This window comes from Quercus suber, unplaced genomic scaffold, assembly GCF_002906115.3.
Source record: "Quercus suber isolate HL8 unplaced genomic scaffold, Cork oak 2.0 scaffold_358, whole genome shotgun sequence".
Taxonomy (NCBI): domain Eukaryota; kingdom Viridiplantae; phylum Streptophyta; class Magnoliopsida; order Fagales; family Fagaceae; genus Quercus; species Quercus suber.
The window spans coordinates 416,155-441,743 of record NW_027069810.1 but is presented as its reverse complement, the minus strand read 5'-3'; the positions used below and the strand labels follow the sequence as shown (position 1 = coordinate 441,743).

Here is a 25,589-nt window from a genome sequence, read left to right as displayed (position 1 = left end):
CTTATTTGAAACTTTCAAACATGGTAAATGACCCAAGCACTCCATAAAATGTATACATTTTAAGGTGTCATCGAAACCCTAAACTATAATGCACAATATATATATATATATATATAGACACACACACAGACACAAAATAAATAAACATACACTCCAATCCAACTTGTAGTGATAGAAAACATTGTAGCATATGGAATTAGTACCATGTTCTTTCAAATAATACAAACTAATAATATGGTCCAACTCCTAAAAAAAAAAAAAAAGGGTCCAACCTGGTACGCATGGTCCAATGCCGTTGCCACAATTGAAAAAAAAAAAAATTCCCCCAATTGTAATACCGTTTGGAAAAAAAAAGTTTTTATTTTTATTTTTTTTTTCAATTGTGGCAATGGCATTGCCGAAATTGTGGGTTATTTTTCCCACGATTTTGGCAATGCCATTGCCACAATTGAAAAAAAAAAAAAAAAAAATTTCCCCCAATTGTGGCAATGCCATTGCCACAATTGGGATTTTTTTTTTTTTTTACTAATTGTGGCAATGGCATTGCCGAATTTCAGCAATACCATTTGGAAAAAAAAAAAGTTTTTATTTTTTTTTTCCAACAATGACATTGCCACAATTGCCCAAAAAATTGCCACAAACCCATTGAAACTTTTTTTTTCCTCCCATTTTCGGCAAGCCACAATTGCCACAAAATTTTCGGCAAATCCATTACAATTTTTTTTTTTAAGAAATAATAGGTGCACATAATTTTTATAACAAATTCTAAGTATCAAATTGTTACTTGTTGTTATTGTTAAATTAAAATAGTAATCTCAATGTCAAATTTAAATTATGATTTATTGTGAAAATATTGTAAAAATATTGTATACGTAGCACATTATATTTTTCTTTAATTCTTCCCCATATTTTGGCATTCACCTTTTTTTTTCTCCTACCATTTTCAGTAATACCATTGCCGAAATTACTTTTTTTTTTTGGGCACCCCTTATTCCACTTCTCACACTCACACATTCAGGCAGCAGTGAAAAATTGGGCAGATTTCGGCAATACTGTTGCCGAAATTCAAGGTTACTTTTTCAATTTTCTCTTTTTTCCTTTTTTTTTTATTCTCTCTCCTACTTTTTGTTGAATTTTGGCAATAGTGTTGCCGAAATTCAATCTCTCTCCTCATTTTTTTAAATAACTTGGAACAGTACCTATAACGCAAATATGTTTTAAATTTAGCAATATTTAGCCAAAAGACTCAGTTTGTGAGTCTGTGTCTTATTGTAAATTTGTAATTATTTGGCAATTTGTCATTGGACTGGCTAGTTTTTTTTTTTTTTTTTGATAAGGGACTAGCTAGTTAAATTGTAGGGACTGCATAGTCACCAATTGCAGGTGATATGTTTCCAAAATTTTCTGACCACTCATGATAGGAATATCATGAAACTACAGCCACGTGTTCTCATCCTCGGAGGTATGTGTTATACACACGAGACCCCTTGAATTTGTGGCCGAGAAAACAACAAAATATTTATTATTACTCGCAAGAAAACACAAAGCACAGAAAACAAAAACGACAGACCTTTTATTTGTGTTGATGTCTTTCACTCACGTCTGTCTGAACCACACCACAACCATGGCTTCTCTCTTAGCGAACGGTACTATTTCTGGCTTTTCTCCAAAACCCACCTGCGATTCACATAATCTCCCAAAAGGGTTTCACCCAAAACCCCAAATTCCAAAATTCCAAAACCTCAAAACCCCAACTTCAAGGCTCTTCAAGGTCCGAGCAGATGTCGGGTATTCGGGTCAAGGTACAAGTTCTAATCTTTCTTCTTCTGCACCAGGTAAGTCTTCGATTTCAACAACTACAACTACAACTACACCTAGTGCTAGTGAGAAAATCCAGGAAATTCTTCGTAACATAGAGTACGATAAGAAATTTGGTTTTAATATAGATATTGATTCGTATTCGATCCCTAAGGGGCTTTCTAAGGAAACAATTAGATTGATTTCTTCACTTAAAGAAGAACCTGATTGGATGCTTGAGTTTAGATTGAATGCTTATGAGAAATTTTTGAAGATGAAAGAGCCCAAGTGGTCTGATAACCAATACCCACTTATTGATTTTCAAGATATTTGTTATTACTCTGCACCCAAGAAGAAACCTGCTTTGAATAGCCTCGAAGAGGCCGACCCGGAACTCATTAGGTACTTTGATAAACTGGGTGTTCCTTTGAATGAGCAGAATCGATTGGCTAATGTTGCTGTTGATGCCGTCCTTGATAGTGTATCGATTGCCACGACACATAGGAAGACATTAGAGAAGGCCGGTGTGATATTTTGTTCGATATCAGAGGCTATTAGGGAGTACCCAGATTTGGTTAGGAAGTATTTGGGGAGGGTGGTGCCTAGTGAGGATAATTACTATGCAGCGTTGAATTCGGCTGTGTTTAGTGATGGTTCGTTTTGTTATATTCCAAAGGACACCAAGTGTCCAATGCAGATTTCGACCTATTTTCGGATTAATGCATTGGAAACGGGGCAGTTCGAGAGGACTTTAATAGTTGCAGATGACAGGAGTTTTGTGGAGTATTTGGAAGGGTGTACTGCACCTTCATATGATAGAAACCAGCTTCATGCTGCTGTGGTGGAGTTGTATTGTGCTGAGGATGCACAGATTAAGTACTCCACAGTGCAGAATTGGTATGCTGGGGATGAGGAAGGGAATGGAGGGGTTTATAATTTTGTTACAAAGAGAGGCCTTTGTGCTGGGGATCGCTCAAAAATATCCTGGACCCAAGTGGAAACAGGTTCTGCCATCACTTGGAAGTATCCGAGTGTTGTTTTGGAAGGTGATGATACCGTGGGAGAGTTCTATTCAGTAGCTTTGACAAATAATTATCAGCAGGCAGACACGGGTACAAAGATGATACACAAAGGGAAGAACACTAGGAGTAGGATTATTTCTAAAGGTATATCAGCTGGGCATTCAAGGAACTGCTATAGGGGTCTTGTTCAGGTTCAGTCAAAAGCGGAGAATGCTCGAAACTCCTCTCAATGTGATTCCATGCTTATTGGTGACACTGCAGCTGCCAATACATATCCATACATCCAGGTAATTTCTTCAGTTTGTATGTATTAATATTTCTGTTTTTAGTATTTTTGAGATTACTCATGCTGATTATTTTGGTTTTTTAATTTGTTCGAAGAGCTTTATATGGAGTATTCTGTTTTCAAATCCCACTTCCCTTCCCTCCCAGCCCAATGGGGTTACTGGATGTCATACTTGCATTTCTTTTTATCACTGTGTGGTCCTACTGAAACCTACCCTTAGGTTCACTATATACAATTTAAATGCCCCCCCCCCCCCCCCCCCCCCCCCCCCCCCCTCCCTCCCCCACCCTTTCTCCCAGTTTATATAGGTTGCCACGCCCTTTGATGTTCTTTCAAAAATTATAATTTCCTTTATTAATTTTCCATTTTTTAAAAAGAAAGTTGCATACACCATTTATATCATGCTAGTTGGCCAATTGGGCATAGTTGATGTCAAGATGCCAATATTGTTTTGGAATCTACCTAGAGGTGTGATTTAAGTTAACATTAGTTTCAAAGGTGGCTGTCTTGCAAAGTACACAAAATCAGTGCGGGTAAGCGTTTAATGTGTAGGTTACCTGACTGTCCAAGCTATCTGGATAGTCAACGAGTCAATTAGGTTTCTGGGAAAGATTAGAGATATTATTGTATGCATAAACTGCTTCAATTATAGAAGCATTTCTGAACATAAAAAGAAGTTTTCTGGGACAATAAATGACTAGCAACTACAAGCCATTTAGGAAAAAAATGACTTCACCTAAGCATTTAAGAGATTTCATTACATCTGGACAGGATGTTTGTATCTTGTATTGTACTTTATTTCATTGTTTCATTTCATGTTTGAGGAAGTGGAGGAAATTAAGACTCTGGCATTCTCAATGATTGGAATGTTGGAGTTGCCTCATTTCTCCTCTCTTTTTATAATTACTTCAAGTTCATGCAAGGGATATGGACTGAGAATTATCTCCATGTCCGCATAGTCGTAGGGCAGAGACAGATGAGAGAGTGAACTCTGTATATGACTTATTATCTGAAAACAACAACAATTTCTAATTTCAATTTACCAAAACAGCATTAAATAGTCTGCAAATTAGGGTTACTGAGCTATTAATCTTTACAGATGTGTATAACTGCTTCTTTTTTATTCTTCTCGTTTTCATCTTCTTCCTCTTTTTCATTTATATTTCTTGTAGTCCTGTATAAACCTTTCCATTTGGTCATGGAAGGTTTGAAGTTTCTGAGGTGGTTTACTAACCCAATGTATCTAGTCCTTATGGGTCGGTTTGGTAGGGAGAATGAAAAATTGGGGGATAGAGAACTGGAAGAATAGGAAATTTATGAGTTTTCCATATGAAACAAGGGAAAACTTCATTCCCTCCCCCTTTTTCCTTCCTCCATATTTTCCTCCAAACCAGACATACCCATTACATGTGTCAGTCTATTGTCTACTGCAGTTTTGGGTCATAAACCTGAATGTTTGTTGAAAGTGCATATGAATTTGGACATTTTTTCTTTTTCTCCTTAAAAATGATATCATCCAAGTTTAAGTTATTGTAAAATATTGAAGAAATTAAATCTGGGACTAAATAGATCCTAGAGTCAATTATCAGTTGTGCAATTGGAATTTTTTCCGTTTGACTGATTTGACAATTTTTTCTAGGTGTCTCATCTTTAGTGTCTGCTCATAAATATTTGATGTATGCTACCCATGTACACCCCCCTTGTACCACAATTTCTTTATTTATCAAAAAAAAAAAAAAAATTGATGTATCAGGTTTTGTTATTGCATATTCAGTGATAAACAATTGGAGTTTCTTTTTTAATAAGTAGCATTTTATGATATTCAGGAAGAAAAATGAAGTAGAATTTATGATTATTTTCATAAGTAGCATTGGATTGATTTTTGTATGGAACACAATTTTTCCAATGGTGAGATCAGGAGATTTGATATATCCAGGAAAGATTTTTGTGGGTGGTGAAATTCATTAGAGAAATTGCAATAGAGATGTTGATGCATCACATGGGGATAGGGTGGTTACTTTATCTACATGTCCAATAAACAAATTAAGAGAGTTGGAGGTTACTTTGATTTTGAGGTTATTTTTTAATATGATACATGAGAGCGAGTAAAGTTTAGCACTGATTCAGTGCTTCCTTTTATATAATACTAGTATATATATTACATTTGGAGTATCTCCAAACTCTAATTATCATTTACATCAGTTCTCAGTTGTTTGTCTTGTTTCCTTCTCCCACAAATGACTACTATTTACCAATTAAAAAAAAAAAACTAATGTCTACTGAGTTTCATCTCTACTTCATGTTTATAAACTTACCATTTTTATTCATATTTGCTGCACTTCAAGAAGGTACTGACATATTAAAAAAAAAAAAAAAAAAGGAAGGGACTGACATACTGTTTCTGATCTGATGGTATAATATTTTGAGATGTAAGTTAATACATTTTTGCAACTTATTCTGGTATTATGTACTTCTGAGATGTTGCTGCTTTTTGTATCAGAGGAGTTGTCCACTGTATTTATTGACCTTTTAATTGGGGTACACTTTAAAATAGATGGAGTTGTTACAAAATCATAAGTTTTAGGTGGAGAGTAAGATCATGGGTTCAAGACCCATTCTCTGTGCTTATGAATTAGAAAAAATAATAATCTTAAAAAAGAACGGAACTATTTATCTATTTGCAAAATTGCAATATCATATGGTAAAGCTTCTTATAATCTATCTTTTGGACATGACACAATGAAGGCATCATTACCGTCATCCTAGAGAGGAGCAGAAAATAAATGAATAAATAAACAATTGAGCTTGTTTTTGGTAGGACAATGATTGATGGAATTATGTCACTTCCATTGGTCCACTCTAAATGCTACTGCCATAACTTTAATGTATATGATGATTACTGCTATTCTTTTACACAACTGAATCTGAAGACCAGGGTGGGGAGAGAAAGGATGTGTTTTTTTTCTTTTTTTTTTTGTGGGGGGGTGGGGTGGTTGCTGTTGGGGGTGTTGTTTAGTTAGAGAGTTCGCTTCAGATAGCTAGAAAACTCATTGTCTGTAATGTGAATCACCTTGGTAAATCATTAATGAAAGATAAATGTTTTGCAGTATCTTGTTGAAGTTCTTACACCTTATCTTGTTGAAACTGTTCATCCTTGTGTGTGGCTTATACTCTAAAATGTTTTGACAGGTGAAGAACCCCACTGCTCGAATTGAACATGAAGCCAGTACCTCCAAAATTGGTGAAGATCAACTATTTTACTTTCAGCAGAGGGGAATTGAGTATGAGAAAGCCATGGCTGCCATGATTTCTGGGTTTTGCAGGGATGTTTTCAATGAGCTTCCTGACGAGTTTGGTTCTGAAGTGAATCAACTAATGAGTTTGAAGCTTGAGGGATCTGTTGGTTAGGTAACAAGTAGGTTTGTGTCGAAAAGCTTGTGTTTGTTGGAGGAAATTTAGGTCTTTTTGGTCCTGAGGTTTAAGAATGTAAAAGTCTCAATAACATATCGACCAACTATTGATACTACACGATTGGAGGAACGTCACTACCGTTACTGTGTACATAATGCTGCTTGTTATAAGTTAAAATGCTTGTTGTATAATAAAATCTTTTGTTATATATTAAGTTGCAAGTCCTTATAATCGTTTTTATGGATCATTAATACTTGAATTCATTTTTTCCTTTTGAAGGAAATGAAAAAGGATAAAGTGATTTTGTGCATTGAGATTTCAAATATTTTTGCTACATGAGGGTTATGATTGTGATAATTGTTGCGTCCTTAGCTGTTCAAGATAGCTCAATTGAGCTTTGAAACCAGATAGTGAAACTTCCATGGGATTTTGGTGAATTGATGTTGGAATATTTGGCGAATTGATGTTAGAAACATAATGATAATTAAGCTTTAGAGTTCCAATCAATCTCTTAAAAGTTACTAAGGTTTTTTAGTAAAGTTATAGTGTGCTTTTGTGTTAGAACTTCTCTTCCTCTCCTTTGTGTGTGTGTGTGTGTTTGTTTCTAAAAAAAAAAAAAAAGAATGGGTAATTGTCTCACATTACTTAAGAAGATGTGTTGAGTGTAATATAATTTCTTTCACTTTCTCTTAGAAGTTACCATAACTTTTAAGTAGAGTTGAACCTATTTCCCTCTCCCTTGTGTGTATGTGTGTGTGTTTGTTTCAAAAAAAAAAAAAAAAGAAGTTCCAATCGATAAATTTATCTAACTAATAAAACTTAAGAAATTTCAAAATAATAACCTCTCTCTCTCTCTTTCTCTTTTTTTTTTTTTTTTTTTTTTTTTTTTAACAACATGATTAACTATGTTCTAGTCAAGACGTTTAGTTATGTATCAAAAGAAAAAGGCTTACTTATTAAATTTGTTAGAAAAATAAATCAATTATACGATTATACTTGAACAAGCTGCTGAATTAGGCAATGATAGTTATGACGGTCAAACATTCAAATATTCAATAGCTTTATTTTACTTTAATTACCACTCTAAACAATAAAAAAATATAATAATAAAATAAAATAAAATAAAAACTTGATTAATCATACTCCAACAATTAAGAGTTCGAGCTTGATTTGTTATTTTGGTAAATGCTAAAATAATCGAGATTCAAGTGATAGGTCAATGGTAATAATATCTTTTATGGATCGCATGTTGGTGGTTTGAATTCTATCTCTCCTCTCCCACTATCTACTTATCTCTAAAAAAATAATAAAATAAATAAATAAACCCTCAATTATCTTTTCTCCTTCGCTATCTACCTATTCCACAAAAAAAACAAAAAAAATCCCTCCAATTATCTTTCTTTAGTGATGAAATTATTTAGTGCATCGTGTACTATGCCCTCTTCCCATCTGAATATGGGTCCTATTTATGAGTTCCATATACAAGATTAGTTCTTATTTGTGAGAGGAATAATAAATGTGTATGAAATAATTTCTATTATGAAAACAATTTTGAGTTGAGGTAGATGGGTTTTTTCTATCAAAATCCAATAGTAGACAACTAAATCATAGTAGAATAACTCATAATATCTTTTTTTGATTGAGGTATGTGGTTTTTCGATCAAAATCCAATAGTAGATAACTAAATCATAGTAGAATGACTCATAATATCTTTTTCTTGGATCTATAGAAGGTCCATTAAGTTTTTAAATTACACAAATCCAATAGTAGACAACTAAATTCATAGTAGAATGACTCATAATATCTTTTTCTTGGGTCTATTGAAGGTCCATTAAGTTTTTGAATTATCTAACGAGTTCTTGTTAGAAGTAGTGATGTGATTTCAAGTTTCTTATTTGGTGACAAAAAGCTTTATTATTTAACACCCACGTAACTCCACAAAATGGTAGAAGCCTTTTTTTGGCAAAAAAACAAAATTATATCTCATCATCCAAAAAAAAATCTCACACACACACACACACTAGCATGCCATAATTGCCATTGCCACCAAGGTCTTCCCAAAAAAAAAAAAAAAAAAAAAAGAGCTTTGAAAAAGAGGGTCCAGCCCTCTACTCGTGACTTGTGACAACAGAGCTTACTGGCCCAGACTATTTGGGCCGGGTGACCATCCCAAAAGTGTTTTCGACAAAACAAATGGTCTCTCTTTGATGATTTGGTCTGTGGCTCACTTTTTCAGGACTGCAAGATTGCACAGTATTTTCTTCCGGGAGAAAATTTACAATCTTTGGAAACATTCAGTAGTGGTAAGTTGCACAATTTTATGGTTTCTTTCTTTTTGAATTTGATTGTATCGCTTCTATCACATTTGATGCAAATTTCAGTTACAAAGTTGTAATTTTTGCTTGTTCTAGTGGTGATAGCGAGTGTACTCTTGTGAATCATTGATGAGTTTTTTCAAAAACGTTTTCTGCTTTTACTAACATATTAGTTTCTGTGAGTTATTCTTGGGTTTACTTTTTGGTTCATATGGGTGTCAAAAAAGATTGGTTTATGGTTAATATTTAGTTTGATGCGCCTGCTTTTGGAGAAATGGTTGTGGAGAACAAAGGGTTTTTTTGATTCATAATGTGAGTTTTTCAAACATTGGGGGTTATAGATTGTTAGAACATTTTGTTATTGAGTGTTGTGTTTTAGTGTGATCTAAAAGTACTATATGTTCCTTCGTTGTGGCAACATTGTTTGCTTCAATATGCATTGGTTTCTGTTTTGGATTTTCAAATTATTTATGAAATGTTACTTTGCAACTGATTGTTGTTGACAGAATCATGGTATTAGTGGTGTTTCTGTTTTCTTTGGCTGTGAGAGTTTGAATGGTCTTTATGCTGTGGATGGAAAGGTAAGAACATGAATCTCTGCACTAAAGGCCATTTATCTTTGTTGTTCTCTGGTGGTTTTCATTTACAACACTAACCTCAATTATGCATCTTCAATTGAACCAAATAGGTATGCACTTATTTATTCTGGTCCCTTCCTTTCTGGCCATGGTGGAATGAAACTTTTATTGCTAAAATTAGTGTGGTCTTTGTTTTTTCCCTTCTCCTGCCTGTGAACTAAGTGAATGGTTTAATTCAGGTTTGGTCAGAAGCAAACCAGTGTACTTGATGGAATATATATTATATAGATTTTTTTTTTTTTTGAAATTTTGAATATTAATTGATTTTGTATTGGGGGTAGGCTGAATTGTGACTTCTATTCTATGAAAGGCATACCATGATGCAGGATTAACTTGTGGTACTGTTGATTTTTTGATTTTAGTATAGTATGTAATTAAAGATTGAATATTACCTTGTCCGTGAGACACATCAACTGGAACAGATTGGGAAAATCAATACCTCTATGAACTGTGATGTCAAAAGGTCAAATTTCATCATAAGAATGAGGAATTTGATTCTTATCATAAATGCTGGTGTTATTATGTATAATTTGTACAAATTCATTGTTATTACTTGTCACAGGAAACCATACATCTTTAGTTTGATGCTTAATATTATCATTCCACCCTTTGAAGTGTATGGCTAATAATTAATGACAATCAGGAGTATCAATGGAGAATGTTGCAATAGTGAAGGGAGACAAACTCATACTAAGGGGTTTGAAGTTCCATGGATATCATGGGGTGAAGCCAGAAGAAAGGAAGCTGGGTCAGAAGTTCTTGGTGGATGTTGATGCCTGGTTGGACCTTCAGCCAGCTGGTAAATCTGATTGCTTGTCAGATACTGTTAGTTATACTGATATTTACCGGTAAGCTAAAATTTATAATACCTTGAAATGTGATATGTCATATGTGTTCTCACATTTATAATATCTTAAACCATTTTCATTTTCCTGAAATTTGATGGTTTGAATCGGTGAAATGAAATGCAGAATAGTTAAAGAAGTTGTGGAAGGGCCTGCACACAATCTTCATTTTCCTGAATGTTATATATGTTCTGTTTGATACATGATCAAATTTGATGGTTTGAATTGGTGAAATGAAATGCAGAATAGTTAAAGAAGTTGTGGAAGGGCCTGCACACAATCTTCTAGAGTCGGTGGCTCAACTCATTGCATCTACCACTTTCACAAAGCAGCCCCAGATATCTGCTGTTCGTGTAGTAGTCGGAAAGCCTCATGTTGCAGTTCCTGGTTCTGTTGACTACTTGGGCGTTGAGATTCTCAGATACAGAAGTGTAGATGCATCAAACTGAACTTATTATTTGTACTTTTTTCTTTTTTCACCCAGCCGAACAGCTATGTTTTTTAAGCAAATACATTGGTTGCTATACATCTATAATGGTTCTTTGACTGATCTGCATTTCACCAGTTCAAGATACTAAAAAATTAGAGTTTCCCATCCTCACCTTTCCTCCTGAAAATTGCAAAGAGTCATAGTCTCATCTTCCTTGCTGATACTGCCATAAATGCTTGTTTATAGAATACAATGGCTTGGTTTTGTGTTTCAAAGTTGGTAGAGGGTTTACATGTTTATAATTTTTCCCATGAAATATTGGGGGCAAGGAGCCCGAGTAGAAAGAGGTGTTGTAGTTGTGCATTACAAGGTGGTGAGAGTTCTGCAGCATCATGATATCATATGATGCTCAAGCTGAGGGTTTTCTCTTCTGAAACTGGTCAATGGAAGAAGTATAAAGTGCACTGTGGTTATCCCTATTGTTTATGCACTTGGGGTTTGTTGTGGTGTGTGATTCTTATGGAAAAACCCTTGAAGATTCATGAGGTTATGTGTTTATCTGAGGATGGGGCAACATGGACTGGGACAATGAGTTTGAAGGACTTGTTACTTGTTAGTTGTTACATAGGTTGAATGGTGCAAGTGTAGGGCGTTTATGATATTTTAAGACATCAACTTGGAAATATCCTAGTTTGAAGGTGTGGGAACTGAAAGATGCTGATATAAGTGATGTGGATTCAAAACAAGTGTAAATGGAGTGACATTCGTTCAGCAAGAAATTTGTCATGTAACTGGCATTTCATGCTAATAGCATTCCACCCATTTGATTTGGATATAATTTGTTTGACTATTGAGAAATAATTTGAATCCTGCAACGTTTGTATTGGGAGGCTGGACTCTGGAGCACTTGTGTGTGACCATGTCGTTTGTGCTTCCACAATGGCTACCTGAGAGGCAGTTGAAAGTGCATGAGTTCGTCTCTTCAATCGCTCAGTCCTCTCTAATTTTTATTTATTTTTTAGTCTTTTGATAAGTCCAATACTCTAATTTTTAGCTAAATATGAGTTACATTGCATTTTAAAAAATTCTATGGTCTTAAAATTCCCATGTAGATGGCGAACCACACAATGACTATTTAATTTTGAGTAGCTTGCGCCTGGTGTGAACTTCGGCTACCATTGTTCTTTATTTATTTATTTTTTTTTTTTGCCTTTTGTTTTCCCAGTGTGTTAAAGTACCACTAAACTCTATAGTCATGATCACCTTCTAATTGTACGAACTATTAATTTGATATGCAAAAACATATGCATACTGATGACACTGCTAGTATGGAGAGTTATCAATATCATTCACTTGAAAGGAACCATACAATAATTCTGATTGCCTGAGAGAAATATAAATTGTAAGTAAAAAGAGATGCATGTGGCACGCCACTTAGATGCATTGGACATGTTGAGCACAAATGTAAGTTGTGAATCAATCCGTATGTTGATTTTAAGGGTGTATAAATATACATCTTCAGAATAGCATGGAATAAACAATAAGGGTACATGTAAATACAAAGCTTGTGCCAACAATTTATCGTCTTTGATTACTCCCAACAGACAATAAGATGGTAAAACTATAACAATATATATACAGTAATCACAACTGTCCATCTTCTTTGCAACAAATTAATTATAAACACTTCACATTGACATCCAATGTAAAAACACGAGAAATTGGCAATTCGATGAGCATTTACGAATTTGAAGCAAACCAGTTCCTGTCAATGGCAGAGACCCATATTTGGGAAAAGAAACATCAGTAAACATCAAATAAAGTTCCATAAATTCTGATGGATTATACGAAGGTACATAAATTATAACTATTTTTCAGTATTTTTTCTATATGATTTGCTATTGCAAACATGATATCATTGCTCTAAGACTCACAAGCTAGCATGCAGGTACTGATCCAATGTGAGAGGTTTTGGACCACCAAACCAATCAATCAAGAATATATTCTCAATTTCTAACTTGAAGAACTGGAAGTTGTGATCCTCAGGCCAGTCTGTCAACCATCCAAGGCATAAAATAAAGGTCAGAAAAAGTGGATGAAAGCAGAAGTGTTGCTAACGCATCAATTCTTGTAAATACCTTTCATCTCTACATGCTTTGAGAACAAGGCACTTTTAGCAAAGTCTGCTTCTTTGGAGTTTTTATCCACCAACTTCAACTGAAACATAATGGAGGGAAAATGTAATCCAAGCTATTCAAAATTAAAAGTTGCCCAACTTTCTAATTTGAAGGTGAGATCAAGAACTTTATAGGGCAGCGAAGGAGCTTAAAGGGAAAAGGGCTGCAGAACCTCATTGGTAAGATAGCTTGGGCAACTGTCATTTAGCACATTTGGATAGATCGTAATACCAGAATTCATAACAGAAAGATTCGATTTGAAGTTCATATAGTTCAAGCCATATGCAGGATGTTAGGTATAGAATGTCTTACAAACTCTATTCCAAAACAGGATGTTATGTAGCCTTTGGAAAAGTCCTTTCTCTGCTTCTGATAGTTGTTAGATGTGCTGTTATGCTTGTATGGTAGCGTGCAGCTTCCTGCTTAAGTCTTTGTTTTGTCACTAGGTGTTCTGTAATGATTGTCTTTGTTGTTTCTGATTTGTTGAATAGAATTCTGTTCATTCATATTAAGAGAGATGGTGGGGGGGGGGAAGTAAAAGGAGACCATTACCTAGTGTTGTTTCCACCATACGAAGACAATAATTATTTGTTGGTGTTGGTTACAAGTAACTCACCCTGAAGTGAAGGGATTAGGGCATGGCAGATAACACCACTATTTCTAATGGACTCTTAGACTGTGGCACATATCCAACAAGTGTCAGGGAGCATTGATACTTAAAAGATTAAAATCATAATTTCCTATCAGTTAGAATTTGATTTTTTAATTACCAGGTGCAATTGGTAATACTGCAATTGGAAATTACAACAACAATCAATAGAGCTACAGTTAATGTGGCCAAACATAAACCAAATTAGTATTAGAAAAATTTTAATTTTGCAACAGACCTTGCCAGTAAGTGTAATTTTTGCGCAAGTGGGATTCTCAGGGTCTATCTTGCCACAAGTTCCAATAGGATATTCACTGATTGTGAATGAGGCCCTGTCATCTTTCAATGCATCTCTCGCAGTTGGATCAAGAGCTGTCAAGTAAAAGTATGGGATGCCACTACCTTTGTTAGGCAACCCATCACTAAAGGAAACCACATTCCTGCAACATATTTAGATAGTTATGAAACTAGTTCTAGATAAACGAGATGGAGGCAAACCTATTGCAAAGAAAGGTATAACAAATAAGTATTACAAATTTTTAAATTTATTCAAAAGAGCATTTAGAGTCAAGAAATGTTCTCATTTATACACACATGCATACATACACATACATGCACACTCAGAGATATGTGAAGTTCTCCTAGCATGCATAATCTTTTATTAAAAAGGAAATAAAAGACCAAAATTTGAGCAAAAAAGAAAAAATGTTAAAAGGATTTTCTTGACAAAAGTAACAAAGAAAAAAGCAATCGTATATCTATATTTTAGACTAAAAATTAGTTATATTTGCAGGTATCATTTGCATAATCTAATAAGAAACAAAATAGGACTCAATTCAAAAGAAGTTCACATGAAACCTTTAAAGTGAAGAGGCTCTACATGCTATTAGACATGTCTTTGAACAATCAATACTTAGAAAGCCCATTTTAGCAGTATTGTAATAAACACATATTTTGTAAGAAAAAAGCAAATTAATAACTATTTCTGCTATGGAAATTTCTGGTTGCAATTAGATTCATGATACTGAGGTATTAGATACAGAGAACAGAGATTTCTGCTATAGCTGAAATGGGAATATGGATTTCATAATTGTGAGCATGAAGTAATCAATTTTATTAATACAAATTTTATCACTTATATAAAAATTATTATTTACTGTCCATTAAACAGTATTTGAGGTTCTATAGTTATCATGAGGGATCGCAAAAGGTTCAGCTTCAAGGTATTTAAGCCTCAATCTAGAAAAGAAGAGAACCAGAGTCACTATGGGTTCAACAAATGCTAAAGATGTGCCCAGAAACAAAATGTTGTGCCCAAAGTGTTGGTGAACAAATTATTCAGGTCACCATAAGCTTAGAAGAGTATCCCTTTTCATGTGATACAGAACATTACATTTTTTTATAAATTTGCTTCCCCAAAATGCAAATTCAGGACGGTTTAATATGTTTAATCCTCATGACATTCCTGAAAGAGACGAGGGTTGATAGCAAGGGACTCACATAAATGGTTGATTTGATTTTTTGTGAATATTCTTAATAACCATTCGACAAAAAAAATTAAATGAAATTATGCACACTTCTATCTTAACTCAACTCAACTATGAGAAAAAAAATTTCACCCATTTTGCACTCTCTCCTGACATATATACTAGAGGAAATGAAGTTTCAAGTTACTGTATATTTTTTAGATACTGTATGAGGCAGAATATCATACATACAATAATCTTCACAAGCACAAAAGTGTGACTGGCACTTGAAGCCATGAGTTTTAAGGAATATAAACCCCAAAGACTAGCATCCTTGTTCACCTATAGCTATTACTCTACAAAAACATCTAAAAGTCACTGTGTATCTCGTAGAGAAGTAAAACTTTAGTAAAGAAGGAGCCCATTTCAGGCAATGCTACAATATTCTCCAAACAAAGCACTTGAATTTTAAGCTGCTTGAATTTTAAAAATAATCCTCAAGTAAGTAGAAGTAGGAATAACTTACCCAAATGGAGATCCTCCCAAGTCACTCGAGATGGTACTGCAAAAGGAAAATGAAAAATAAGCTTCTGTTTCAACGGAAAACAATCACCCAAATACACATATGATATTACAAAGTCAACTGTTAGGACCTTTGAAACTGAATTGTTTTGCAGCAACTAGTTTCAATACAACATAAGGTGAAAAAAATATGATATATACGTTGGCTTCTTTGATTCAACAATTAAACAATAGAGAACTTCTTAACAATCACTTTCTTTATCTCACATCAGAATGTCCATAAAATATCTTAATATATTCCTCAATAACTTTTGCATAAGCAATATATCAAAGATGAATCCATAATGAACCAGCAAACCAACAACTTGATTGGAAATTCCTACTGCAGTTACGTCACCCAGTGACATTATGCTTGCATGCTATATCTTCCAACATGACCAACTGAGCTCATAAAATAGCAGAGAGGTGAGAACCCTCTATGGTCTACAAGTACAAGATTAGTGAAGAAGAGAAGAAAAAAACTAAACATACAAAACATTTCAACAAAAACAAATAACACACAAATAGTTAACCACGACACAAAGGATTTAAACAGAGATCTGCACAATTAATTAATGTTATTGACAAGTTTACCAATCACCAAAGAAACTGTTTGTTCTCATGACTCATTTCTATTGATACACCAACAACTAAAACTTAATCCCAAAATTTAGGGGTTTGCTGTAGATCCTCAACGCACCAGTCAAGTAGGCTGCAGGCCACATGTATTCTTTTCTACAATTCTATTCTATCCGAAGATATACTCTCTATTACCTCCTTAATTGACATATCAATTTTTACTACTTCTATTTATGTTATTTCGGGCCTTTCTATCATTTTTCTTTCCCTCAACTTCAATCAACTCACACATTTCAATTGATAATCAGCATAAATTGATTTTTCAATAAGATAATAACAAAAAAAAACCCAATTAAATTTCACCACAACCAAGTGGGGTTGCCAATCACATAACTAAAAAACACAACTCCTAAAGAAACTAAGCTAATGGGTTTGTTTTTTAATCATAGTCAACAGAAACATAAAAACAGACCCAAAACCCCATTAGTCTAAAAAAAAAAAAAAAAAAGGAGCCTTTACAAGAAATAATAGCTAGATAAACAAGTAGAGAGAGAGCGAGAGAGAGAGAATACTTTAAGACCCCCCAAGAATTCTGAGAGACCAACCAACGAGCAGTGGCAGCAGCATTTTTTGGGTCAGGTTTCTTGGTTAGAAGCAACCGTCCCTCTATGGAAGCTGGAAAACCCACAAAAAACAAGAACAAATATAAAACATAGAAACAAGGGAGAAGGACTTCGATGCCCATGATGTTGCTATATTCTGTGATCTCCGAAGTCTGTCAGACACAGTAAAAAGGTCAAGAAGAAGAAGATGAAGAACTGAACAAAATATTCAAAGTATTTATAGCCCCAAAGTTTTGTTTTGTTTTGTTTTTTTTGAATCTATAGCCCCAAAGTTTGAGGCATATCAGTAGTGTCGTGTTGGCTGTTCCAAAAAAAAGATAAAAAAGATTTATCCTCTACTATCCAGCCAGGATATGTACGTGGAATTGGATTTTGTATAGTCGTTTTTTTTTTTAAGGAAATGTTAACCAATTCAGTTAGAACATTGGCTTAGAAACTATGAAAAAATAATAAAACAATAAATATTGTTAACAGTTTTTTATATTTATTATAAAGTAGTATCAAAATTTTTCTATTATGGTTTATTAATAATTGTCCTAAGGGCATTTGTTAACATGATCCTTAATTTAAATCAAAAGATTCCTTAACTTGGTTCATGATCGGAAAGACAAACACAATTTTTTTTTTTTTTTTTAAAGAAAGAAAAACGCAAAGTTGATCTACATACTTTGGCATAAATTTATTTTATTTTATTTTAGGTGGATAGCAGGGAGGGGAGATACAAATAACATATATAAGCATTTTGTTTGTTTCAACATTAACATTTTTTTAGAAAATGAATTATTTTTCAAAAATCATTTTTTTAAAGAAAATTATCTCATTTTCCTATATTTGATAACAACCTCAAAATGAATTGAAAAAATAGCTTTTAAGTTCCCTTATTTAGGTTGGTGTGAGATAAAGTTATTTTCCACTAAATTTTAGTAGAAATCAATAGTTTGTTTCAACGTTAACATCTTATGAAAAATGAATCATTTTCTAAAAGATTATTTTATTTTCCTGTTGTAAGGAGACGTTTTCGCAGCCCAAGCCCAAGATGTATGAGATCTTAGCCCAATGAGCCAGTATAATAAATTTGTAGAAAATGGATTGGAGAACTAGGTCCTAATGAATTTAATAATAGCTAGTATGGATTTAAAGGGAGATCAAGCAAGAACAAAGCACATAGGACTGAATAAATTCCCCGTCCAAGGAGGCAAATCTTGTATAAATCAATAAAATTGATTACAAATGCAACTTTGATTGCTACAGTATTCTTTTTTCTATTTTTCCGACCTCCCTCTCATGGAGAGTCTCTCACATGATATAGCTCCCTTCGGATCATCTTGATCCTACACTTGTTGATCATCTGAGCCCTTACTTGAGTGTTTGTCCTATCAGTCACCCCCTTTGGCTTTTTGTGAGTCGTGGTGGCCAAGACTGCACTGTTCAAGGATCTTCTTCACATAAATGCAGCCAGAAAAGTAGTTACAGTGCATTTAATGTGGTGGTAACAGCTTTTTCTTAAATATTTATGAGTTCTCATCGCTCTTATGTATGTATGATGCACATCCTTATCGCTGGAGCCTCCGTTTGGAATAGAGATTTAAGTTGTATTCATCATGTCTAAGGAGGAGTTCCTTCTCGAACCACCATCCATTCGTTTCTTGCTTATGAGACTTTAAAAATTGGAACCTCTCACAATTACTTCCTCTTCCTTGGATGTTCCCTCGTCCTCGGATAAGGCCCAAGGCCCAATATATAATTTTGGGCCCTTATCCCTACAATAGCCCCTCAAAACTCCGGTTTTTCTCTCTCATCTGAAGAGAAAAAGTGGGTTTTTGATTTTCAAGAGACAAAACCATTTATTTCTCTAGTTCCTACATGCAGGAATGTCGTTTTGCACGCCCCATAATTGTAACTGACGCTTTGAAGCCCACAAGGCGTCATTAAATGTTCCAGGCGGCGCCTTGTTCCTCAAATCTAACAGTGAGGAGTAAATCTAACGGCTGATCTTTCTCTTGGAATTTTGAGCGGGATAATTCCCACACATTTTCACCCTCTATATAAGGTGCTGAAGGAAATCTTTTTCCCTTTACTTTGTGAATTCTTAATTTCTCCAAAGATCTTAGGCACTCTAACTCGCTAAGTTTCATACATCTCCAAGTTTCCTAGACTCTTTTCCTTAGGACATTACTAAAAGATTTTGTTAAAGGTTCTAGATTTGACACATTCACTTGTTTCTGTAAGTATCTATTTCTTCAAACTCTCTTTTTCTCATCGGTCGAGTTCCTCGGCCTTCTTCCTTATTAGAAAAACTTCTCCTTGCCATCCACTTTTACTTAGATGGGTAGATTTAAGCATTTAGTGGATTCTCCGTCTGGTATGGAGGGTTTTAGGGCCAAATACCGTATCCCACAGGGAGTGGGCTTACAATATTGTCCCCCAGACCGAATACTTACCAATAAGGAGGTGGATGAAGTTGTCATTCCAATGATCGTCTTTGTAGAGAGAGGAATGACACTTCCTATGGGTGGTATAACTAGAGACTACCTGCTCAACCACAGGCTGTGTCCCCATCAATGCGTTCCCAATGTGTTTAGAATTCTAAGGAGTGTAGATGCCCTAAACGACCAAATGAATCTTAGGCTTACATGGCAAGATGCCGCTCACATATACGAATGCCATTCTCTCGCCAAGGGATATTACCTCAAATCTCAATCCAAGGAGGTGAGATTGATATCATGCCTTCCCAAGTCCAACAGAGGCTTGAAGGAAGATTACCTGGTCGTCTCCGGGGAGTGGCACGGCGGTCTTCACTGCCCAATTAGGGCGGGAACACCAGGTGGGATACCCCAGGACTAGGTCCCCTGGTAGGGACCTTAGTTTTCTAAGCTTTTCTTTTATTCATTCCAAGCCATTCGTCTCCTCGAATAATAATTGTCATCGATTTGACCAAAATTTCCTTTCCGGATGTTTTTGTAGATAAAGATCACATCTCTCCGAAACTTAGCCACATCAACATTCTAGGGCTCAACTACTTGCTGAAGTCGGAAATATTCACAAGTGAAGATGGACAGTTGCAAGCTTTGCATTTGATCTTAGATTACAAGCCCTTGTCGCGCATATTTTAGGACGCAGGTCAAGCAATAAGAACAGGTAGCCCCAAGCTTGCTCGGATAGATGTTTCTAAACCTGAGTTCTTGGCTCAGAGAGACCTTTCCCTTATTGTGCTGCCACCCCAGCTTGTTCCACAACAAGTTGCTACTCTGAGAAAGGAGTCAGCCTTGTTCCGCCATCCCTAGACCCTAGACGCTGAGATCGACCAATTCTACTTCAGAGAAGAAGAAGTGGCACCTGAAAGGCTAGTAGAGCTCTCAAACTCCGAGACTGGGTCTAAAAGACTTTCTGCCATCCATCATCCACGGTTAATAGTCGCTTGGCCAGACACTAGTTTCGAGGAAGAAGGAGGCATGGACCTAAAGTAAAGAATCGATCTGAGGGGCCTAATGGCCAGCAGGAACAAAGGGGTGTCAACTTCAAAAAAAGTTCCTAATACCCTGGCTCAGATGTATCAGGCAACCTGACCTTTTTATGTCATTGAAGAGGGACCTTGCCATGGTAAGTCAGTCGGTATCCTTTTTCATTAAATACTAAGCATCCCTGTCTATTTATGTATGTGTGCATCCTTTATGACCCCTTTGCTATTTTCATGCAGATCACCCAACAAATTTATGTGGCTGAAGAGTGGGTCAGGAACGCTTAGGAAGAAGTTAAGGCTGAGGCCCACTCCTGGCTGGAGGTTGAGAAGCAGCTGGGAGCTCTAAGGCAGGAGCAGGCTGAGCTGTTCGAGAAGCTAAAAGAAGCAGATAAGGCTCGCTTAAGTGTCTTGGCGGGTTTAAAAATTGCAAAGAGGCAAGCTAAGGATCAGTGCCAGCAGCTGCATATAACCGAGATAAACCTGGCCACAGAAAAGCAAGTTGTTTTGGATCTCAAGGCCAAGCTGCAAAAGGTCAAGGACGTAGCTCGGGCGGCCAAGGAAGCCGATGAGGTCATGGTGACGGCATCCTACGAGCATGAGGTGAAGGATATAGAGATTCGGCTAGCAGAGGAGGTAGCTGTAGTGTGTAGGGACTACTGCATCGAGTCCTGGGGAGTAGTAATGACTGGGCGGGAGTTCCTGCAGACTCTGAGCTGAGGAAGGCCAAGAACATTTTCTTCCCAGCAGACATCCAAGAAATTCCAGATGTGGACCCTCATCTCGAGCAACTCTTTTCCACCCAAGCTTCCATTCCTAAAGGGGCTGATGTGGGTAAAGAGGCTCAACCTCCAGTGAAGGACAAGCCCTCTGATGACTCCCTTACAATCAAGGATGTGGTCTCCCAGGCCAAGGATGCAGCAGCTAAGTCCAAAGTTGATTGTGTCCATTCCAAGGCTGTTGATCCTAAGAAAGACCCTCCCCCAGCCGAAGCTTAGATGTAGGGTGTTTTCTTGAAGTTTTTCCTTTGTATATATACTTTTTTTCAAACATAATGTATTCCCTTTTCTATTTAATGACATGTTTTTCTTTCTTTTATCCCATGTATTTTCATTTAGTATGCTTTGAAGTTTATCATTGCTTTGAACTGCTAACACTCTGAATAATTTGATTAAGCACCATTAAAAAAAAAATTAAAAAAAAAAAAAAAAAAAGGAGGTCTAACACACATTTGTACTATGAATTGGACTAAACAATCAAAGACTTTAACTTACACAAAGTTAGAAATCCAAGAAGCTGGTTATAACCTGGAATCTGTTTTGACACTTAATGAAAAACAAATGAATATCACAGAATGTTAATTTCACTATCGCATCTGATCCGAGGACTTCAGGCATAACTATGGTTCGGTTTAAATACTTATAAAATATGTCATTGTGTGTTAATTTCCCCATAGCATCTGATCCGAGGACTTCAGGCATGACTATGGTTCGATTTAAACACTTAAAAAAGTGTTAATTTCCCCACAGCATCTAGTCTAAAGACTTCAGGCATGACTATGGTTTGGTTTAAACACTTATAAGAGGTGTCGTTGTGAAAAGTATACTGCCTTTGATAAATGAACATATTAACAAATGAGACTTTCATTAATAATAATACATTTTCAGGTTGTTTACGTTCTACGGGCATGGTGTTACATGCTCATCTAAGTCTTCCAGAAAATATGCTTCATTATTTTCTCCCTATAAGATTAGGATTTAGAAAGAACTTGGTGCTCTCCACTACACTAAACTACAGTTAGTAAAATGGAAAGCAACTGGAGAACGGACACTGGTCCATATTTTGAGGGTCACACAACTCGCACTCGCTCCAACTCACCAGCATGGGTTTCCTTTGCACTTATTGGTTGGTATATAGTATCAGTCATCACTTTAATCAGTAGTTCTCCTATGACTTTATCTTATCGTGTTCATGTCTACCTTCTTCAAGCTTGTACCATAATTGCCTCATGGGATAGGAACAAAATAGGAAAAACATGTAGTACCGTACGGTGCGGTGATCCTAAAGTTAGTAAAGTTGACAAAATACTAACATAAAACTGAGGGATTCAAATCTTCTAGATTTTCTAAAGTACTTTAACAATAAATTTCTTTAAATCCTAACAATTCTTATATGATTTAATGGTCTAGATTTTGATATGTCAGCATTCCACTAACAGTTATTATTAGTAGAATGATGACATGACAAAATTCAGACCATTAAATCATTAAAGAATGGTTAAGATTTAAGAAAATTTATTTGGTAGAGTACCATTGAAAATCTAGAGGATCTGAAGCCAAAACTTAAGGGTTTATAAAAATTCTGACATAAAATTAGGTGTTAACGGGCACATTACGGTGCACTTGTGTTTGTGTTATGGTAGGTCGTAAAATGGACACCATTAATTGAAATTATATTGTTAGGTTCATATCAATATATATATAAAAGCAGAGACCTCATGCGAAAATGCATGAGGTCCTGCCATGTGGCACTCTAAACTTTCATTTAGTTTTTTTAACCTTTTTTACATTAAATTTTTTAACTGTAACCAAATAATTTATAGTAATTTATTTTTACTATTACATGTATGGCCTAAGGTTATCAATGACCAAACAATTGTAATCTTCTAAAAACAATAGCTACGTTGTCAAAGTAGATGAAAGCCCAAGCCCATAAATATTGACCCAACAATTAATTTCCCACCAACATGTAGCTGATACTAATTGTAAAGGACATTTTTTAATGTATTTTTGGCTGAATAACCTTTAGTTGAGCAACCCATGAAGGGGCATTGATAGTTTCCAGTTATATGGAAAGGGCATTGGTTTCAGGCATGAGTTATTCAATGGCCATGCTCAAGCAATGGTAACAAATAGGCCTCATATCTCCCTTTCTCATCTTTGATCTATGGAAGTCTTTGTTGAGGAATGATGCCAAAGGAAGAAAGGAAAAGAATGGGGCAAGGTTGCTCAAATCCCCTGCATAAGAATCTAATGAAGCTGTTATATGTGCAAAAACTCTTAGATGAGATCCAATTTTACCATCCACATGAGAGATAGGTAGCAGCATGGACCTTAAGGGTCATCAAATAGCCCATGGCCCACAGCCCGACCCAGAAACCCGACGGCCCACTGGGCTAATGGGCGGCCTGGCCCGTTGTTATTGAGACCCATGGGTAGCTCACTAGCCCAGTAGGTCAGGCCATGGGCTAGTTTTTATGCCCAGTGGGTCAGGCCATGGGCTAGTTTTTATGCCCATGGGTACCCGGTGGGCTAGCCCAGTAGCCCAACCCGTTGCCCAGCCCATTGGCCTAACCCATTAGCCCAGCCTAATCAATATATATATAAAAGCAGAGACCTCATGCGAAAATGCATGAGGTCCTGCCATGTGGCACTCTAAACTTTCATTTAGTTTTTTAAACCTTTTTTACATTAAATTTTTTAACTGTAACCAAATAATTTATAGTAATTTATTTTTACTATTACACGTATGGCCTAAGGTTATCAATGACCAAACAATTGTAATCTTCTAAAAACAATAGCTACGTTGTCAAAGTAGATGAAAGCCCAAGCCCATAAATATTGACCCAACAATTAATTTCCCACCAACATACAACCTTTGACCCACCCCAACTTTGAACCCCCACCAACGTGTAGCTCATAGGATAACCCAAGCTGAACAGCCCACCAACGTGTACCTCAAAAGTTAATCCACGCCAACTCTGAACATAGCTCAAAGGCTAACCCATGCCAAGGCTGACCCACCCCACAGTTTAGTAGATGAAAGTCTAAATATTTGCACACAAACCCTCTTCTGCCTTCGCACCTGTAGATGAAACCCAGCCAAGAATTTCAGTCACAGCGAACCTCTGTTTCCCTATACAAAAACTCTTCAACTTCTAACAAAACAATGGTTTCCATTCCAACTCAGTGATTATCTGTACAAACACTCTTCAACTTCTAAAAAAAACAACGGTTTTCACTCCGACTCAGTGAGTATTTGAAGACATAAATGCAGGAGCTTAAAAGATTTCAGCGTTTAGTATTTGGGCCTTCAATGCTGCCACTTCCAGCCAATTATACAATGCAGTTAACACCAGGTAAATGCCACCTGATTTATGAAATTGAAGAGTTAGTTTCATTTAATGTTTGTTTTGCATGTTGTGAAATTTGTTCTTTTATATATTTCCGTCTCCCTATGCCTCAAAACTTATGCCACTATAATTTATCACAATTCATTTCAGAGAGGTATGTTTACTTTCTTAATTTTATGTTCCTTTTAAATAGTTCGTTTATTAATTTTTTTTGAATCCCAAAATACTATGTTCATTGTTATGCCATATAATCTTACATCTCATTTCACATTCATTGTTAATTTCATGTTTCTCTTCAATAGTTTGTTTATTGATTTGTTGTTACCGTCGACCTCCAACCACAAGGAAACTTTATTTCTTCTGCTGTCGCACCGCCAGAGCCATTATTGGGTAGGTTCCTTTGACTCTCTATTGATTTGAATTTAATATCATTTATCATTGATTGCTCTGCCTTGGCAAATAACAGTTATGATGGAAGACATTTGAGACTTGCTGGCTTAGTGTAGACATTTATATTTTGTACATAGAAATTTGTTGGCAAAAGAAAAGTCTTAGATGAATTTTTTTGGGACAATAACTGTAGTGCATAGTAGTTTTTCTATATTCAAGATTTATAGAAAACTTACAGAAATGTTCAAAGGGCTTAAAAAGGTTTGTAATACCGTATGCAATATACTTGGATCAATGATGATTTAAATGTAAATCTTCTTTTGAAAATGGATTTTTTTATTTTGTGTTTTAATAATTTTCTAACTTAATACATTTTTTTTCACACTTTTTTACTGTATGAAGTTTAGCCATTAGTAGTTGACTTAATACTCTACTCATCTCATCTCTTTTATCAACTACTAATCTCTTAGGTGTTAAATATCATGGGAATTTTGATTGGATTGGTTTTGATTTAGATATTTAGGTTAGATTTATTTATTTTAAATAATTTAAATTTTTTTGTAATTAAGGTACATATTTAGGTTAGAAGCAGTTTTGTTGTGGGTATTCGTGTAAGATTTGGTTCTAATTTGTAATATATAATTGCAAAACTTCTATTTAGTCATAAGTTAATCTTTGACTTGGGAGGGGAGAATGTTCCACATGGAAGCCTTTCAAAATTGGATATGGTATTTGAGCATATTGGACACTGTTTTTACTTTAAGCTTTTCAGTCTGTGGGTCTTAACATTTTCAATTAGTTAAGAGAATTT

The 25,589-nt window shown here is 35.4% G+C and overlaps 3 protein-coding genes across 4 annotated transcripts; 2 read left to right on the top strand and 1 right to left on the bottom strand.

The window, feature by feature from the left end:
• Positions 1-1,523: 1,523 nt before the first annotated feature.
• On the top strand, positions 1,524-6,747 carry LOC112031024 (iron-sulfur cluster assembly SufBD family protein ABCI8, chloroplastic). Its single transcript, XM_065760224.1, has 2 exons — positions 1,524-3,106; positions 6,295-6,747. Exons 1-2 carry the CDS (start codon positions 1,586-1,588, stop codon positions 6,511-6,513), a joined length of 1,740 nt encoding a protein of 579 aa, XP_065616296.1. The 5' UTR covers positions 1,524-1,585; the 3' UTR covers positions 6,514-6,747.
• Positions 6,748-8,659: 1,912 nt separating this feature from the next.
• On the top strand, positions 8,660-10,931 carry LOC111997472 (dihydroneopterin aldolase 2). 2 transcript variants are annotated; one of them, XM_024029563.2, is made up of 4 exons: positions 8,660-8,819; positions 9,338-9,412; positions 10,113-10,317; positions 10,559-10,931. In XM_024029563.2, exons 3-4 carry the CDS (start codon positions 10,121-10,123, stop codon positions 10,761-10,763), a joined length of 402 nt encoding a protein of 133 aa, XP_023885331.1. In that variant the 5' UTR covers positions 8,660-8,819; positions 9,338-9,412; positions 10,113-10,120; the 3' UTR covers positions 10,764-10,931. The 2 variants fall into 2 exon arrangements, with proteins under 2 accessions (XP_023885331.1, XP_023885330.1); XM_024029562.2 differs by lacking the exon at positions 9,338-9,412 and having other exon boundaries at positions 8,663-8,819.
• Positions 10,932-12,209: 1,278 nt separating this feature from the next.
• On the bottom strand, positions 12,210-17,078 carry LOC111997467 (uncharacterized). The gene is made up of 6 exons (XM_024029556.2): positions 16,749-17,078; positions 15,563-15,598; positions 13,809-14,010; positions 12,883-12,961; positions 12,679-12,796; positions 12,210-12,509 (listed from the first exon to the last, which is right to left on the bottom strand). The coding sequence occupies exons 1-6, from the start codon at positions 16,919-16,921 to the stop codon at positions 12,485-12,487; spliced, it is 633 nt and encodes a 210-aa protein (XP_023885324.2). The 5' UTR covers positions 16,922-17,078; the 3' UTR covers positions 12,210-12,484.
• Between the last annotated feature and the right edge of the window lie 8,511 nt (positions 17,079-25,589).